At 25.9% G+C, this 20432-nt stretch overlaps 1 protein-coding gene across 2 annotated transcripts in view; it reads left to right on the top strand.

Moving 5' to 3' along the window:
- The window catches only part of LOC107448190 (uncharacterized), a 25291-nt gene extending 5364 nt beyond the window's left edge, over positions 1-19927 (top strand). Inside the window, exons 4-20 of one of the 2 annotated variants that reach the window (XM_043039548.2) lie at positions 1267-1457; positions 2614-2710; positions 2830-3001; positions 5161-5336; positions 5441-5533; positions 5615-5776; positions 7392-7742; positions 9281-9532; positions 10289-10444; positions 12215-12368; positions 13294-13446; positions 14639-14796; positions 15936-16102; positions 17395-17527; positions 17616-17684; positions 18635-18814; positions 19812-19927. In XM_043039548.2, the coding sequence (XP_042895482.1) occupies positions 1267-1457; positions 2614-2710; positions 2830-3001; positions 5161-5336; positions 5441-5533; positions 5615-5776; positions 7392-7742; positions 9281-9532; positions 10289-10444; positions 12215-12368; positions 13294-13446; positions 14639-14796; positions 15936-16102; positions 17395-17527; positions 17616-17684; positions 18635-18814; positions 19812-19853 (2706 nt within the window). In that variant the 3' untranslated portion in view covers positions 19854-19927. The remainder of the gene's footprint in view (positions 1-1266; positions 1458-2613; positions 2711-2829; positions 3002-5160; positions 5337-5440; positions 5534-5614; positions 5777-7391; positions 7743-9280; positions 9533-10288; positions 10445-12214; positions 12369-13293; positions 13447-14638; positions 14797-15935; positions 16103-17394; positions 17528-17615; positions 17685-18634; positions 18815-19811) is intronic. The other variant, XM_071185524.1, reaches the window with a different exon arrangement.
- Positions 19928-20432: the final 505 nt, after the last annotated feature.

The raw sequence follows: 20432 nt of genomic DNA, 5'->3' as shown, positions 1-20432 counted from the left end.
AGCACAATAAAGAGAAAAATGATAAAAGGAAAACTAAGTTTTACTTGCTGCACATAAGCTGCAAGTATATAGAACTCAAGAAATAAGTTAAAAATATAGAGGAATATAAATGGAAAATAATATAGTAAAGATTAATAAAAAGAGAAGAATAAAAGTTACTAAAATGAAATATTTTTAAAAATTTAAAAAAAAATTATAATGAAAAGGTATATCTTGTCATTAGCCCGCACAATTATATCAGTAAAAAGGAGTGCTTTCTAATATTGTATTAATATAGCCAAAGCAAAATATATCAATACTATAATGTGAGGAGCACCCCAAAAAAATTTTAACGAAAATAGAACATATCTAGTAAAAAATATACGAAAAAAAACATATCAAGCAAAAATAGAGAATGAAATGTTTAAAAAAATACAGAAAAATATAAAATGTAATCAGTAAAGCAAGTTGCAAATTCAAATAAACTTGCATGTTCCGTTATATTATTTATGTTTTTAAATATTTTTTTTCTTCTCTTTTCATTAATCTTTATTAGATTATTTATCATGTGTTCCTCAATATTTATTTTATTTATGTATATATTTATATGTATATATATTAAGCTTTTTTTTTATTTTTGTTATAATGATTTTGACTGCCTTAAAGTTGCAGACAAATTTAGGTTTATAAAGATAGTGCTGTGGTTTTGCTACGGTGATCTAACATATCATTCTGTATTTTTTAATAAAAATACTTTTGTAACAATGTTTGAAAATTATTTTTAATTGAGTTATTGTTTCACTTCATACATTCTTTACCAGAGAAACAATGATTCTTAAAATAAATATGAAGGAAATTAATTTCTAGGTTATAAACATCTTGAAGTAGCAGTTATATTATAGTTTTTTTTTTTGTGTTCTAAGTTATTATACTTAGAATTAAACAAATTGAAGTTCACTCGTATGAGTCATAGAAGAAATTTGGAAAATAACAGTTTGGTTTTTAAAAAAAGTTTCTTTTGTAAACAATGTTTTCAAAATTGGATTTTTGTTATCATTGCATTTCTAGCTAAATTTATTTTTATATGCGTTTCTATGTTACTGAGTGTGGGAACTAAAACAATAATACAAGATTCTAGTATTGATTTTTTATTATTATTATTATTGCAGTGCTTCTTGGGATCAAATTATTTAATGCTTTATCTTAAAGTTGGCAAACTTGTAATACATTTTTATTATATATATTTTTTTAAATATGTGTTTTATATATATATTATTTTCTTTACAGATAAAATCTAAAAAAAGACCAAAGACTGATTTGCATGAAAAATTGATTTCTACGTTATTGACTGAAAATTCAAATGGAGCAGAACAACTGATACCAGCATTGAGAAAGAACCTTGTTGTACTAACTGATAATTTAAGGATGACCTTCTGGCCTGCTTGCATTTCTTCCAAAGAAAAGTCTAAAAATATTAAGTAATATTTCCTTATTTTCACTAAGCAACTCTCTTATTAGAAATAAGTCGGTATAAATAAAATGTCTGGTATCTCAACGCAACTCATTTGTAAATATTACATGCTTGGATCTTCTTTTTTTTCTTCCTTTAAGATGTTTTCATTGTAATTTAGGTAATCAGTTTACTCTTGCTTTTTAAGGTTGCTTAATGTGTCTTAAATTTCATGAAGGCAACATTTTTTTTTATTTTTAGATTTTACTATTTAATGTACCAATTTTTCATAAAATTTTAAAGTTCCTTAAAAAAAAGAAAATTTTTATATTAACAAAAGATGTGTAGAGAGAAAAATTTATAAAATATAAAAATATATAGCTCATAATATATGTTTTGAAAAACCCGTTTCATTTTAAATTTTACTTTTATAGTTATTTTTTGTCACATCATTCTTAAATGTAAATTGTCCTGTAATTGTTTATTTAAATTGTGAGCTGTTATATATTCATACAAGTCTGTTAATATGTGTAATTGAAAAATTAGTTCTGTTATTTAGTTCAAAGTTAATATTGTGTGACTAAATTTTACATTCTATGATTTTACATACTATGTGATGATCTTATTGAAAAACTTTCTAATATGTCTTGGAAAAAAATAATGAAAGGTGTTTTCAAAACTTTCTTTGAATGTATCTACTGATTAATTTTTGAAGATACTGTTGCAGTAGAATTCCTTTGGAGTATTTATATATTTAAGAGTTTCTGTAGATTTTTTTGACTTTGTGACCAAAAGTATTCTGTACATAAGTGAGAAATATTGATAGAGATAAGCATTTTTACTACTTCTATAGGAATTGTTAATTTTATTTATTTAGTTTTTTTTAGTTATTATATGTGGAATGAATTAACTTGATACATTTTTATACACTTGTTTTTTAAAAAATCTTGCTTTGATTAAAATGTGTAAAATTAATCTACTTTTGCTTAAACAATACTTTTATTTAAATTAAATAAATGCTTACATTTATGTTCAGTGTTATTTTCTATCCATAATTTTTTTACATCAAAGGCATTAGTATTATTAGTATTAGTAGGCATTAGTAGTACCTTAGCTGCAAATTATTTTCTAAAATTATATTTTAGTTCTCCCCCTTATGATAATTTTATTTTTCTGCCATGTAGAAATTCTGAGAAAATTAAAGAAAAGTTCACTCAGTTATACACTAGAGAAAGAAAAAATGGCGACTTGGACAAAAACATTGAGTCTGCTGTTTATAAGGTAGATCCTTTTTTTAAAAATTTTAAACTTTTATCTTTTCATTTTATTTAATTGTACGTCAAGATCATGTGTTTGATCATGTGTTTATGATTTATAATTATTTGAAATTATTCTTTTAGGTGTACAAAGAAACTGAATGTTTAAAAACAATCAATTCTGAGGATAACAGGAAATCTTCTGTGACCATTCTTAGTATATGCAATGCCTATGGTCGCAAATTTCAGCCTCATTTTGTTTTCCCAGCTTCAGTTGTGCAGCAAGTTTATTTAAAAGAAAAATTAAAAGCTTCAGGTACAGTTTTTAAATTAGACTTCCTTTCTAACTTTCTTTAGAGTTATCTGGGGTGATTGTATTTCAGGGTTTTCATAATCTTCCAGGCATAAAAACTAGGAGCAGGGCATACAATGTGTCCTCGAAATAAAACTTATAATACGACAAAATTTTCACTGTTATCTAAAATTTAAGGTAAGAGTCAAGACTTAAGTAAGAATTAAAAGTAAGAATTAAAATTTCTAGAATTTAAATTTTAAACTTTCGCTAAATCCTGTTAACGAGATGTTTACATACGTGTGATTTCTCTCCAATTTGATTTTTATTATTTGATTCGTCAGATTTTTACTGCTTTTAATATTTGAAACTAAGTTGGAATCTGTTTATATCGCGATTCATTTTCACTTGATTTTAATATCAAACATAGATTTTCTTATTTACTTGATTTGAAAGTTACATGTCGTGAATCGCATTCATGAGATTTAAAAGTCGTACATTTCGATTTTTATTTATGTGATTTAAAAATCCAATATCGCAATTTGTATTTACGTGTTTTAAAAAGCAATATTGGGATTCGTATTTGCGTAATTTAAATATCTAGCATCGCAATTTGTATTTTCATGTTCTTAAAATGCATTATTGCAATTTGTATTTTTGCACTCTTTTAAATTAAATATAGTGATCCATATTTATGTGATTTTAAAAATCGATATTGCGATTCATATTCACACGATTTTAAAATCCAATATTGTGATTCTTGTAAGAATTTAGTTTTTTCTTAAATTAGTTACTATAAAAGTGTGATATTCTTCATTAGTAGGTAATTTAATTATAAATCTTAGTTCAAAAAGATGTATTAAACATTTCGAGTATATAAATTGATATCGAGTTTTCACTCTTAAAATTTTCAGGATTTTTCACTTTGTCATAATTACCCCTGAGTTATGTTTAATAACAATAAATAATGATTTTAAATTTACTGAGTCCTAAATTTAGTTTAAATATTTAATTAGTACTCTCCTTAGGGGTTGCCTTTAACTAACCAAGTGTCCCACAACTGCAAAATCCTTTTGTAATTTTTCTCATTGTCTTTCTTTTTTTATTTAGTTTATAACAATAATTTTATTACATTTAATGTTTAAATTTAACCTGGCGAACTCTCCTTAGGGGTTGCCTTTAACTAACCAAGTGTCCCACAACTGCAAAATTCTTTTGTAATTTTTCTCATTGTTTTTCTTTTTTTATTTAGTTTATAACAATAATTTTATTACATTTAATGTTTAAATTTAACCTGGCGAGCAGATTTTCTGACTTAAATTCTTTATTAATCCAGTCTAAGAAAGTGCTTTAAAAATTATTTTCATAAAAGTTTTGCATTTCTTGAATACGTTAAATACAACTATTAATCAGAAATGATTTTAATGAGGATTTAAATTGCATGATTTTTAAGTTTTTATATTTGTTACTATCAAACTATCATGAGCCATTACATCAAGATAAATTGTTGTTTGTATGACAATTACATAATTGCAATTTATTAAATTTTGAAAACTAATGTGAATACATTATATAATAATGAAAACTAAGATTATAAAATTTTCCGAGTGTCTTATTATAATTTTGCATTTGTATTATTTAATCTTGTTTATCTTCTAACTATGAGCTGAACTATTGTAAACAAATGATTTATCATCATACAAATCTATCTCTAGAGTATAGCTATTTAAATTATTTTACTATTCTATATTTGTATTTGTATTCAATATGTGCATAAAATGAAATTTGAAAATTTCTTAAACAAGAAAAAGAAGCTAGTCATTGATAGACTTTTAGTCTTTTGTCTTTCTGTAAAGTTTAATAAATCTGCATAAAATGAAGATGGCATATTGACCATGGTATATTGTCATAAATTTTTTTCTAACTGAATATTTTTATTAATATTTTCTAATAATTAAAAAGTTGGTCTAATTTGTTGCGATAATGTCGCAAAGCAAGTTAAGAAGTATAATGCTTATTAATTGGTTTCTAAATGGACTCTCTCTTTTTTTCCCCCTTAAAAAATCACAGATATTTTGATATTTAAAGTTGATAACTTTTACGGATGAAAATTTTATCATTGATGTTTTATTTCAATGATATTTTCTTTAAATTTAAAGTAAATATTTTTTCTTAATTTTTAGAGGATAACTATGGAGAGGCTTCTTTTTTGTTAGAAAAGATATTACGATTAGGAATTCTCACAAACGATAAAGCTGATAAAATAGCATCTTCAACATACCAGACTTTAGTAGATTTGGATAAACCATTGGAAAAACATATAAAACTGATGCTTACTTCTAAGCAGAAACATGATGAGGTTTGTTATATAAACCCACTGCAGACTTTAACATCACATAATTATTTGAAAATCTATTATTAGTTAATTTTTGTTACTAATGTGTTTATTATTAAATTCTTCAGGTCACTTCTTCTGAAACTGTGTCAGAGGCAATAAGGAATACATCTGCTGATTCTAGTGACATTACCTTCTATTTAAAACAATGGATTTTCTGTGTAAGTTGTTTTCATCATTTAATCCAGTTTCAAAAAAAAATTTTATATTAACTTGTTTAAATTATCTTTTTTTTTCTTCAGATGTTTGCATCAGTTTTAAAACCTTATGCTCTGCTTTTTATTTGGGATCAACTTTTCTACAATAGGTTTGAAAATAAAATATTTCAAGACATTACATTGGCTTTACTTGGACTTTTAAAACCTTGGTTCTTCTTGGCTAAAAATAAAGAGAATGTCACTAAAGTAAGATTATATCTTTGTGTTTCTATATGTTGACAATCTGTTCCAAACTGTATATGTAGTATTTTGTTTTGTGAGATTTCTGATTTATCAAATATATTAAATAAAAAAAAGCCTTACAACAAGTATGGAAAATAATCATTTTTTAAAAAATTCTTGGTAACAATAAACAGTGAAGTTCAAAACCAATCGATCATCTTTTATAGTTATTTCATGTAAAAACTGTACAAGGATTTAAATTTTTTTATGCTATAACTATTTATTAAGTGTGTAAAAAAAGTAATATGTAATTCGTTTCAATATATATATTCTTTTATGAGTTGAGAAAAAAATTTATTAGACAAAAAAAATTTTATTTCTCTTTTTAAAAATTTATAAATGTTACTTTTGTGCATAAAAATGACTGTCTTTTATTTAACTTATGTACTAAAAGATAAAATTACACACTGAAAATTGCAGAAAAAAATTTCAGATAATTTCTTTTTCCAGCAATCGCATGCCTAAAACAAAATATTTTGATTACCGTTCCAATTCCTATTGAACGCTTATAATCTGATTAATTTTCATTACATTTTCCAATGAGTTGTTAAACAAAACAAAAAAAAAAAAGCTATATTTAATTTGTTGAATATTTTTGTATAATTTTTATTTTGCATAGTTTCGATTTTACTTTTTTTTGAACCATAAATGTTTTTAAATAATATTTAACTAATTGTATTTTTTAACTAAACTATATTGCTTGCATTTTAATATTTGTATTTTGAATAAATAAGAAAGAAACTAAATCTCAAATTTTTATTAATTTTTCTTTTAATAACAGTGTTTGAAATATTTTATATTTCATATTTGTTTTATACCTTAAGTCTTACTTTTATTCATTTTATTGTTGTTTCTTTTTTACTAACTTAAATTGAACATAGTTCGGATTTTTCATAGTTTGTGTTATTTTTTTTTTTTTTTAAATTTCTTTTATTACAACTCCTAACATTTGTTTGTTTATTTTTAAATATTAGAGTTCTTGTTTATGTGTTATTTTAAGAAATGTATTTTAGCTGATTTCTCTAACCAAGCACTATTACTAAATGTATTTATAAAGTTATATTTTTCAATTCGGTATTTATTCAGCAAAATTGAAATTCATTGAAGGTATTTCTACTTTTCTATTCAATATTCTGTGGAAAATTTTTTAAAAAAAAAAAGAAAAAAAAGCATATTGAAATACTTTTTAAAGTTTAAGTGCTTCAAGTATGAAAATTTATATCATGCTCAAAATATTCTAATTTTTGGTGAAATCATCCGACTTTTAAACTTCAAATTTGGTAATTCCTAGTACTTAAGGTTTATCAAGTTTGCCATGTATTGCAAAAATAAAATCTGGATTTAGTTGATATTTTTGTAAAAAGCCAAAATAAGTCAGAGAAGTTTATTTTTCTAATTAAGTCAAAGCACTATATTTATTTAAACAAGCATCGATTTCGGAATGCCCTATATTTTGGAATAATAAGTCATTGTATAATTCAATTGCTGTTAGTCATAATTGTTTTTTTTTTTTTTTTTTTGACATTATTATAGAATGAAAAAAATAAGTTTTTAAAAAATGTACTTTTTTGCAAAATAGGTGTTTTTAGAAGAGCCAAGCATGCTATACCTTTTGGACATCAGAAAAGCTTTGTCTCATATTCAAAAAAGAGGCAACTTCCACGATATACCAGTAATGAATCGAAATATAAGTATCAATGCTTCAGAGCCTACTCCAATGCCTCCTACTCCACCACCTCCTGTACCTAAACCTGTTGTGTTACCACCAAAACCACCACTCATTAAACCTATACCTACTTTCACACCTTGGGTGCCATTTAATAAGGAGAAGAAAAAGGAATTAAATCTCGTACAAGGAAAAGTAAACATTCCGTTCGACTTCTATGTTGACTCTGTGCGATTCATTCCAGATAGTGCAACAATCATAAAAGTAAATATTACTTCTAAAACAAAATAATTGCTTATCTCATCTCTTTCTTGCAAAAGTCATAAGTTTTTGTGCTATTTGTATTTAATTGTTCATTAAATTGTTGAAATAAGTTGAATTTATTTGAATTATTTTTAAGTTGAAATTATTTGAATTATTACCCCAAGCAAATTGCTGCAGCTTATTACAGCACCTGCAAATTATTTTTCTAAGTTTTATTTTAAAAGTAAGTTTAAGCAAGTATTATTTAAGTTTTGAAGGCAAACATATAAATGGGAGAAAATTGCTGAAACTCCCAATTGACTTTTTAAAACATCGTTAAAGCAATTGAATTTAGAGAACATTTCAAAGAACAAGGAAGCAAATAATTATTTTTCCATCACTTGCTTACAGACTTAACTGTATAGGAATTTATTCCATTTTATAGTACTGTTGTGTAAAATTCACGCAACATAAATTTTTTATGTATAAGAACCTTATATTTTCTAAATTTTGCTACATATACGTTCATTCAAGCTTAATTTTTGCAATAATAATCTGAATCTTACTGTGTTGAGGTCGCAGAAAAATTTGGATTTAGAAAGATAGTGCAGTATATTTACTCCTTAAATTTTATTACTGGGATTACTTCTAAAATAAGTCGAAAGTACTAGATTTTTAATATCATTAATACATATGGTCTGATACTAGTTTTCTCTGTTTGTCAAGTGCATGTCCAATCCATATTGTTATTTAATATTGCCGTTAAATCTATTTTTTTAACTTTGCTTATTTATTAGTAATAAATTTTATGTCTTATCTATTCTATATTTAGTTATTTTCCAAGTAGCAGAATTTATGGTGTGAATCTTCAGCAAAATCTTCATGATTCCAAATTTGTGTGTGACCACAGCGTAGTCAAAGATTATTATTATAAAATTTCAGCTTAATCTAACATAAGTGTAGCAAAATTAACAAATATGAGGTCCTTGAAAGTTATTCATAAAAACTTTATATTGGTTACATTTAAGTTGAGTTTTATTCAATGGAACCGAAAATCCCTACACAGTTATCTGTAATCAAGTAACGGGATAAGAATTATTTTCTTTTTGTTCTATTGCAGCATTCTCTCAGCTCAGCTTTTTAATTTTTATCAGAAACAAGTTTAGAGGTATTTTGAATAAGAGTCTCAGATATTTTATCCCATTTGTTTTCTTTTTAAAAAGAAAGCTTTGATGAAAAATGCTGCTTGATTCTAAAATAATCATATCTTGTCTTCAGTTTTTTTTTTAAATAATCTTTACTTATAAGATAAAACTTTTTAAGATAGTGGATACTATTAAAATGCTTGATTCTTCTGGTATTTCATCTTATCTAACTTTTAAGTATTTTAAAAAAATAGTCTTTTATTTATTTCTTGTGAAAAAATTTTAATAATGTTATGTTGTGTTGATTTTGTTATTATGTAATTATGTATGTTGTGAATTAAGTAATGTGATACATTTTTTTCTTTGCTGTAAGTATTTTTTAACTAACTAAACTTTTTGACTCGATTGTTGTAGGTTACTGGAAAAGTTCTAAACTTATATCTGAATCAGAAAAACAAGTCACTAAAATTCCAGTCTTATCCAGAATTAAATTCTTACTGGCGTTACCCAAATTTCAAGTTCAAGCAAGTCGTTAATAAAGAAGGATTACCAATGAATCCTGATGTTGTTATTATGCTTAGAGTCTATGCTGTTGAGCAACATTCCAAAAATACATATGTTCTTGGATCTTGTCTATTTGGGCCATTCTCAAATAAACATGGTAAAGTGAGTATGCTCTTATTGTGTTTTAATTATATATCATGTTTTTTTTAAAAAATTTCATTGAAAGTAAAGAATACCTTCAGTTATAGTATGTCTTCTTTATATTAAGTCTTGCAATGTTAAAAAGATTTCTAATTTATAAATTTGTTTATTTACTTTTCCTCACAGTATTAGATAGCTTATTTCTTTTATAAGTTTGAACTATTTATTAATGCAGCCACACTGCCTTATATCTGAATTCCCATATTACTTATGACGTTTACTATTCAAAATGGTAAATACAGTTATGAAATTGTAATTCACAAATTAGAATGACCAATAATTATTGCATATTTTTGGTCTTTTTTTAAAACATGCTAGTAGGATCTTTTTTAAAATCTATGAGTGATGATATGGAATTGTACTATATGCAGGACCAGAAGAAAAGTTAAGTTTTGTTATAGTATGATAGCCTTGGTTTAAAAAACTAATCAATTGAGTATTTTTTATATCATCTAATTAATAATTATGAGTAGCTTTATTTTTGAGCATGTTTGTAAAAATAAAAGATAACGTTTTTTATAGGTTTCATTCTGATAGGTTCATTTATTCCTAAAGTCAAAACAAAAAAACATTTATTGTAGTATGTATCCTCTAAGAAAGTAATTGTCTGATTTTAATGTTTTATTTATTTTACTATTATTTTTATTTTATTATTATTTTTGTAGATATAATTAAACTTCGGAGCAAGGATTTAAGATATACTTTTATTAACATTAGGATGTAAAATTGAGAATAGGTGGCCATCAAGTGCGTGTACGGCATGGAATCCCTGATCCAGACTTTAATATGGAACATATGTTAGCTTCTCACATGGACAACAATCCTGTCATACCTGGTGTTACTATACTATTAAGAGTTCTGAACCAAGATAAGGTAATTATTATTTATTTTCTTATCTGTATAACAAAAGCACAGATGCTCACAAATTGCTTAATTAGTAGTGTATCATTAAATATTAGATTATAGAGAAAGAAGGTACGCATATTTCGCCCACTGGTGGTTTTGACGTTTTCATTTTTACTTCTTCGAAATGTTCACACTTTTTTATACAATTTAAGTTCAGGTTGATTCCCCTTGCCCCCGAATCAGAACACTGTGGTATAAAAGGTCATGTTTCTACTATCTAATTCTAGAAAAGTGACAGGTGCAAAAAAATCAGACACTTTTGCTATGTACAGGAATGTTTGTTGGTAGAAAATGAAATAAGGTTCAACCATTTATTTTTTTTTATTTTTAGAGAGGTATAAAAAAAAAATTACGACTTTCTACGTGTAGAACCACTGGTGGTTTTAAAATATTAAAAATATTTTATAGTTGGCAAAAATAAATTCTATTATTTACACTTTAAAAAAAGAAGAAAAAAGCCTTTTTTTAAATGACATAAATATTACATTTACTTCCACTCATTAATTTCAATGCACCTGTTTCATTTTTTTTTTTTCATTCTTTTAAATCTTTCATCAAAAGCATACAAAATGAAACACTTAATAACGCAATATTCTCTTAGCTGTCACTTGTAAAACAGTTTTCATTTTTCTTTATCAAATATTAGTCACAAAAAAGGATAAAAATATAATTTTAGTATGTTATCCAAGAACAAAACATTTTAGAGTAACATTTTGATCACTGCATCATATTAGACAAAATACTCCTGGTGTTCAGTGAATCATTTAGATAAATGCATGAGTAATATAAAAATTACTACCCTTAGTCATCGATGGTAGGTGACTCAAGGCAAATAGAGAAATATTTTATCTGAAAGTTTAGACAAAAAATAAGTACATCAAGTGAGTTATTGCTTCTGAAGAAAGGCATTTTGATTAAGAAAAGATTTAAGACAAAATTTTGCAGTGTATGTTGAATTATGTAATAAAATATACCTTTTTGCTTCAATGAAAGATTATATTAATGCAATAGTTTCTTCCTTTGTGTATTTCTTGCAAAAAAATGGCTGTATTGCAATTAATAGGGGATTGTATCTGGATTTATATAAAATGGGATTCTTACATTGTTTTTAAAAACTTTTTTCAGTTAGTAAAGAAAATTATTGTTAATTTAAATATGGGTAACTTTAAACTGTAACTACTTTAATTTTATGTTGGAAAAAAAAAACTTTTTGTTTCAAACATTGATGTTCTCAGTCTAAAATTTAAATATTCGGTTAAAGCTTTTGAAGAGTTAAAGCTTTTGAAGAATTTGTTGTAATTTTAAAAGAAAAAAATTCAAAAAATTTTCTTTTAACAAATCTGTCCAATATTATATTAGGTGGCTTGCCTTGTGGCAAAAAATAGGAACTTAATCTGGTATCACAATCAGTTGATATATTCTATAAAGATAAATTATTGAAATAAATTACACTTGTTTTTTTTTTAATTATTATTTTGACAATACTGAAAAATAGGTATCTATATATAACTGTATAATACTTATCTGTTTCTTTGGTGTTAAATATTTCTCTTTACAATTGTATAAATTGTCTCTTAAAAATTTCTCAAATTTAAATATAGTTTATTTAGTTTTGAAATAAAATTATTTCTTGAAAATGATAATAGTAACATTAAATGCACATGTTATTCAGTTGTTTCAGGAAAATGTCTCTGAAAATCCTCCTTTTTTTTTACAAAGTGTTTCATGTTATTTTAGGAATACATTAATGCTCCTGGATATGAAACTAACTATTATCGTTCTGAAATAGCCAAACCAAATGAATCAGAAAACAGACTCTATAACCACTACAAAAAGTCAGAAACTCTCTCTATGAGTGTAAAAGATTCAGCTCTTTTAACTTCTGGGCAAAGTAATTTAACTTCAGTTCTTTCATCTAATAATATAGATATTGGTTTCATAATGCATGCTTTCATTGCTGTAAATTTTAATGATTAAAATTCTCATTGCTTTTTAACCAAAAAAAAAAAATATTCATTCTTACAACTTTTTATTTTCACAAATCCATCTGTAGCAAAAATTATTTTTATTTTAAAGTCTTTTTATTAATATTATATGTTTCCTTTTTAATCTTGATTTTAGGGGAACATGTCAAGGAATTTTCTCAAATTATAAAATTAAAAACAATCTTAAGAATAAAAAAAATACAGCAAGTGTTTAAAATGTAACAAAAAATAGGAGTTAATTTGATGCTATTTAAAACTATCTGTTATCAATTTTCTTATCAAAATTATTTATATTAATTAATTATATATAGTGCATTTAACTATTTAAATTTTAAAAAATTATTTTAAGGCTGTATATAAATGTTAAAACAGGAAAAAGGCATTAACATCACAAAAACAGACAGAATCATTTTGGTATTAAAAGACTACCTTTTTTAACTGTTCAACCACAGATGTCGAAATTATAGTAAACTAGTTCTGCAAACATTTTTTGGGGAAAAAATTGTTTGGAAATCTTGTTCCATCCTATTCCCTTACCTGGATTGACTATCTATTACCTTGTTTTAACTTTATTTCTCCTCCATATTTGTGTTTCTCTTTCTTTTTTTGTTTCAACATTTTATAGTACCAAAAACTTTATATATTTGTGTCATAGTTTGTGCTTTTACCCATGAAACTGTAGTTCATTTAACATTAAAGAATTACTGAAAATTTGAATGAAGAAATTTGTTTCAAATGATATTTAATGATTATTAATTGTTTATTTAGTTTTTATTCAGTAAATACAGTTTAGAAGTTAATTTTCAAATAGTTTTCTTGCAATCATTTTAGCACTAAATAGTGATGCTGCCATAAAACAACTAATACAACAGCAATTACATAAAGAAGGATCTGATGTGGAAGACTTCCCTTATCAACGATTTATACATTATTGTAAAAATCAAGGAATGATGGTTCTTGTTGACAAAGCTGCTGGACTACCGCGTAAGAATTTATTTTTCATTATGATAACTACTTAAAGTCTTAAATATGACTTTCTTAAAAAAAATAAGAATGTGCAATGATCTGAATAGATTTTTAAATGTATTAAGATTAGATTTTTAAATGTATGTGCAAGTATTAAGTTTAATGATTTATGTTACGATGTGAATTAAAATTATGCTTACAATAAGAATATAAAACATCTTTGTAGTTTTAAAAAATCGGACTACTTAAACCAGTGTTTCCCAAACTGTGGTACGCGTACCCCTAGGGGTACGGGAACAGTTTAGCGGGGGTACGCGTTTTTATGCAAAATATCTTGCAATAAACGAAAATTTCAAAAAATTTCACTTAAAAACAAAGCTAGCCATGAAAATGTACGATTACGTATTTTTCTATTGGCTATTTTTTGCAGAGTTAACAAATAATAATTAGTGGTGTCAACAGCCAGTTGTGATTTTTAACTTTTGAGCTATTTTTGATAGTAAAAAATACATAAATTTTTTTATTAGTGGTACACAGCGTTACGAAAAATTTAGAAAGGGTACACAAAAGTCATAAGTTTGGGAAACACTGACTTAAACCATTAAAAACTGTAGTTGATGCGACCAAAACTGAGAAAATATTTGAATTTCAACTATTTATTTTTTGTTTTTGTGAAAATGGTGGATGGAATAATATGTAAGTTCCCTCTTTTTAAATGATTACATGAACAGATGATTTGTGGAGAACTGTTAAGAAAAAAATTTTAATTTCACTGATGATCAAAAACGCATAGTTATCTATTGCAACCATCATCGACAGACGTTTATAGGCTTCAGTACTATAAAATTGGGAATTATCTCTAGGCATTATATCAAAAACAGATATTCATCTATTGCAACCATCCTCATCAGACATTTATAAGCTTTCTATAAAATTGAGAATTATCTCTAGGCATTTTATAATTACACTTTAAACAAATAATCAAATATTAATGACTGTCTAGAAGTTTAAGTTGAAAGAACTCTTTAGCTCATTACTTATTCAAACTGTATTGATTCTTTAAATAGTATGATATAAATGCAAATCACTACTTGATTCAGAAAATTCAGTTTAATATGTTTTACTTTAAAGAAATTATTAATTTGCTTTTTAACTGCCAGTTATTTTTTCAAATTCAAAATTATTGAAAAGGGATCCCTATTGTTTTTAGTTTTCTTAGAAGGAAGATATTTACAATGTCTTGTTCAAATATTTCCTGGTGAAGATACTAAGATTGGACATGGGACATCCCAGGCAATAAGTTTTATCACTAATGAATTGGAGTTGACTAGTTTCCAGAGAGCACCGGATTGGTCTGATCATCCAAAAGTAATATATAATTAATAAATATATGGATGTTTATTATTCTAATGGTAGTTTATATCTATAAATATATATACATGTTGATTTAATTTCAGGTAGTAATAAAAATATGTACACTAAAAAAAATTGTTCTATTGGTAGCATCTGGTGAAGTACATTTATCAAATTCAGTTAATTGTTAATGATAAAGTTATTATATTTAACACTATAACAAATCTTTAAAATACTATTAGTCAGTATTTCAATCTTATCCATGTTAATCTTCACATCTCATCTGGACATCCTATCTCATCTCAATAAATCAATTCACTTACTTTCAAAGACGGGTAGTCATTTAACTCCTTTCGGCCGAACCTCTCTGAAATTTTACTAACTTTAAAAAAAACACAAATTAAGGCAGATTTGGTGAATTATAGGGTTAATGTCTGAGATTGGCTCTAACCATCACATGTTGCTGAGGCTCCGCTGGTTTTAACCATCATGTGTTGTTGAAGCCTCTCAAGTACTAACCATCACATGTTGCTGACACTCCTTAGATGCACTGCTCTTGTTCAGTGAAAGCAAGAATGTTTTTGACACCTTCACCAAATGCCACAAACATCGGGCTTTTGCTAAGCATATTTATATATTGTTTGGGCACTTCCCTGGAAAATATATACTCTTACCCACTTCTTTAAGGTCAACAATCTTATGGATCTTGTCAGACTTTGTGAGACCATAGAGAAACAACAAAATTATCATGGGCTACCAAAGCAAAAAACAAAAGAGATTCCTCTCCTATTTATTATCCTCCTGTTATTATTCTACATTATATATCTCCCTGTTATTATTTTATTAAAAGGTCCTCATTCGGAGCTGTTTGAAGGGGAGAGTGTCAAAATAAGACATAACTTTCAGTTCATCAAGCTCTAAACATCTTAACTTTCACAACCGGCCACTGTTAAAATGATAATGCTGTAGAAATAAAATAGCATTACATAATACTATACAGCTGCATAAGTATTTAGAATTCAAGTTTGAAAAAGGATAAAAATATGTATGAAATCATTTTAAAACATATGTATCGTACACAACCTATGTAGAAATTAAGAATCATTGAAATTCTTTGAGCAACTTTATTCTTAAAAATACTTTTATTTTTGTAGAAGGTCCATCCTGAATATGATAGTAAAGCTTTTATTTTGGTTTGTCTCTACGGTTTACGTCCTAAATTTGATGCAAACACAGGAAAATTAATGGATAAAGATGGACGAGAGCCAAAATTCAACTTGCAACAAGCAATAGCTTGGACAGCTGCTCCTTGTTTCGACAAGTAAGATTTTAATTAAATAATTTTTTATGTTAAAGTCAATTTTTAACTTTATAAATTTAGAAGCTTTTTTCAAAAATTCAATGTTTTTTTCTTCACCATTTTAATTTTACGCTTTAGTGCCATTTTTTGTTAAAATAACTTCATTATGTTAATAATCTAATACTCAAGCCATTATGGCTTAGGGCAGTGTTCCCCAACCTTTTTATCACCGCAGACTTGTCAACGTTTTATAATTTTACCACGGCCTCTTGGAGGGGGGGTGAGTTGATTATTTATATTTTAGATTATTTTGATTTATTAATTTAAATGTATTTAAACATGCCTTCAAAATAAAATGCAGTTACACCAAAAAATAAATATAAAGTGATTTAACATTTTAACTTACTAGAACGTTAAATCAATGAGTCACGTTGTAATGTTGAATGTAATGTTGCAATGTAAATTTTGTGCCGCACTTTCGTGTTTTATTTATGATATTTACAGTTATGATGATTGATTTTTTTTTATTAAAACTAATTGGAAGAGAAAATAGTTTCGGTGGTTTCCTTTTTTTTTTGTTACTTTTTAAAATATTAAAAAATTTATGTCACTTCCTTCGGGGGGCCCTTTTTTTTATAATGGAACACAAATATTTTTAATTGGGTATAAACCTAGAAATTAAAATTCAGTTTCAATTAAATGGGCGGCCCGGTACCATTTGATCCACGGAACGGGGGTTGGGGAACACTAGCTTAGGCGATAGAACGTTTGCCTTTCAATAAAATGATCCAGGTTCAAATCCCAGCATTGGCTGGTCAATACGAATTCTGCTCGCACTGACCACAGCGGTGACATAAAATACCCTCACTGGTAGACGGATCATAGGTTAGAATCCCCTTGCTGAGAAGTTTTCCCTGCCATGTAACGCAAATGTGGGTTGGTTATATCAGTAAGTCCTCTACAAAGGCTAGTTTGTTTTAATATTTGATCCAAGAGAGTCTTTGTCTTCTGAATTGGGTTCAAAATGACAAAGCTAGGAAGTTGAACATTGACTATCTTAAACACAGATTTAGGTTGGCTTTTTAACACCAGTTATTAACGAAGATAATCTAATACTCATCAAAAATTAATGGTTTGAAGCTTGTGAAATAAATAATGAACTTATGATAGTTCTATGTGTTCAGTTATTTCTTTTTTCCTTTCTTACATATTTGATAATTTCCATTTTTTAAGTGATAAAACCAACATGTATCTAAAAAACAAGCATTGCATTATCATAGTGGTTAATAGTAAAAACTATTGTAATTTTTTAGGGATGCTGTATTTGCTGGAGTTCATCATGTTCCATTGCTTAAAGGAAGACCACCTGATGATATAATAGAAAAACTTAGTTATCTTCCTTTAGATTTTATTTGCAAAAAATTCAAAACACAAGTTAAAGTTTTTGTAAGTTTTTATAATATTTGTTATTATAAAATTATTGATTATATTAAAAATGATTGCATCTTATAACTTATTCAAATAACTTCAACAGGAAGCTGCCAGTATAGAAATTTCGATTTGGGATGGACATTTTACTAACAGTGAATGCCCACCTTTGCCAGTAAGCAAGTTTTAAACCATAATTGAAAAGAAATTGTTTAATCCTTTATTTATTAATTGATATAAATATTTGTTAATTTTTAACGCTGTTTAAATCAAAAAATCTGGAATTATTTATATTTTTTAATAAAATTTTATTGAAATTGTTATGAATTATTATATATTTACCTCTATGTTTTAATTATTAACACAAAAAAATTCAGCTCATTAAATAATAAAATTCCAAAGCCACTGCAAAATTCAAATTATAAAAACATCAAAGTTTTAACTTCTGTATTAACAGTTGAAAAATTAGTATTTTAAACTATAAAAACCATTAATATATGTACTTAATAAATTAACAAATACAGCCATTTAAACAAAAATAGGCACAGGCTAACAAATAACCACAATGTCATTATAAATGTGTGTAACTTAAAAATTTTTAAATTGGTGAGATTAATTAAGCAAAAACTATTTATTGGATTAAATTTTTTGAAAGTATGGAAATAAACAAAGTTTTTGAAAAATATATATATTAATTATCCAAACTGTATATTTTTGTGCAAAGCCTGAAAACTTTTTACTCGATCACAAGCACAAAAAAAAAGTGGGATAATAATTATCTGATTAAAATTTACTTGTGTCTTCCAACTGATAGCCTGTTTGAAAAGAAGATGGTCATATCAAATGTGGTTTACAAAAGGTGACAGTTCAAAGTATTTAATAAAAAAAATATTTTAGTCTTTCAAAGATACATTTATTTTGTTAGTTCCTTATAGTTTTATTTTGTTAGTTCCTTATTGAAGCAAAGATAAATGGAAATTGTCATTAAATATTTATTGATAATTGCTTTGAATGAATGAAACAAATATTTACATCTTTAAATTATATTTATTGACTTTATTTTATAATAAATTTCCATCTTTTTCAGTTTTATTTGTGATTTTGATGTATCATTAATTTTTTTAGGTTCACAGTGATTTTTTAAACATTTCAAAAAATCCGGTAAAGTACACACAGGCATTTAATATTCAGTCTGGAGCAACAGTTGTTGACTTACTGAAATCGGGTTTATCTGATCCATCAGAATTCAATAAACATAAATTAAAGATGATTGAGCTATTAAATAAAGCTTTCAAGAATAATTTGGTAAGCAATTTTATATTTTTATTACTCAACTCAAATTATGTTGTTTAATTTCAAACCAAAGTTCCCTTTAGCAAACAGAACCAAGTTTTTAGGAGCATAGAATTTTATACATGATCAAAAATTGGTCCTCAGATTTGTGATAGTTAAAAAATACATATTTTTTCTATAAAGAAATTTGAAATCTTTTTAGTTGCAAATTTATAGTTAATAAGATCATTTAACATGCACTTATTAACTATAAATTTGCTATTTTTTCTGAATATACATTTCGAACATTTAACTATTATTTATAATGTTTTTTTTTTAAAAAAAATTATAAAATGTTTATCTGTTAAACTGTCTCCCAAAATAGCCTGAATGTTCAATAATATATACATAATTTTTTAAAAAATCATTCTTATGTCTCGTTTTAAATTACTCTATTATAAATTACTGTTTTAAGGCCTGTTTAGACGATCCAATTTCTTGGACAGAGATTGATTGATATTGATGGAAACTTGTTTTGCTTTGAGCTTGGATCGTGTAAACAAACATCCAAGAACTTGGTCCAACTTCTTGGACGATAGTAGAGCATGTTCTACTTTCCATCCAAGTTTTTTCTCCCTTAACCAATCAGCGTCTTAGGTTTTGTGACGTCAACAAGCTGGCAGCAAATTATGTCATTTTGTTGTGGGTTTTCATATATTTTAGTTCAAATAAATTGATCTGTTGAGGTTTATTTGTGTTATTATGATTTTATTTGAATTTATTTAGTAATTTTAAACTTATGTAAGTATTATTTTATAATGTTGAATATTAACAATGCGCATGCGCAAGTTTTTCTTTCAACGAATCAGCGACATTCAAGAACTTGGATAGTGTCAACGAATCATCCAATTTCTTGGACAGAGAAATCCGTCCAATTTCTCGGATTCAAGAAATTGGACCGTGTAAACAGACCTTTAAATCTACTCTATTGATTACTAATCTTGTTAATTCTAATAAAACTATTTTTCAGGATAACTCTTTATCGAAATCAGGGTACAAGCCAACTGTGTAAATGAAGAATTGTATATACTATTGTATATATTATTTCTGGAGAAAAAATGTTCAATAAATTATATGCTGACTGAATTTCCTTATAGTTTAGTTAAATTTCTCATATTTATTTAAGTCTTATGTGTTACATACGTAGTTTTTAGTTAAATACATAACTTTAAAAAATGGTAAGGTCTGTTTGTTTTTTTTTTGTTTGTTTAGACATTATGAACAAAGTAAAAAAAATTAAGCAGATCAAGAAAAACAAAACCGTGAAAAAAAAATTAACAAAAAACCATTTACCTCTGTTTTATAAATTAATATCTTGAACATTATTTATATAAATTTGATAAAAAGTAATCAATTTAAAAGTGTCTTAGTTCATTAATTTAGTTCATTGTCCATCAAAGAAATGGACTATGCATTTAAAAGACAAAAATTTAGTTTAGTTAAATTTGAATTATCCAGTTAGATATTTTAAACTATAAATGAATTTTCAATTTAAAGGAAATATATATGGGTGCAAAAATAACTGAATAATTTTATAATTTACAAAAGTATTTTTCAATATTCTTGAAAAATCTTAGCTATCACTCATTGA

The sequence above is a fragment of the Parasteatoda tepidariorum genome, chromosome 9, assembly GCF_043381705.1.
Source record: "Parasteatoda tepidariorum isolate YZ-2023 chromosome 9, CAS_Ptep_4.0, whole genome shotgun sequence".
Lineage (NCBI taxonomy): Eukaryota > Metazoa > Arthropoda > Arachnida > Araneae > Theridiidae > Parasteatoda > Parasteatoda tepidariorum.
The sequence above is the reverse complement of the archived record's forward strand: the minus strand, read 5'-3'. Positions and strand labels throughout refer to the sequence as shown.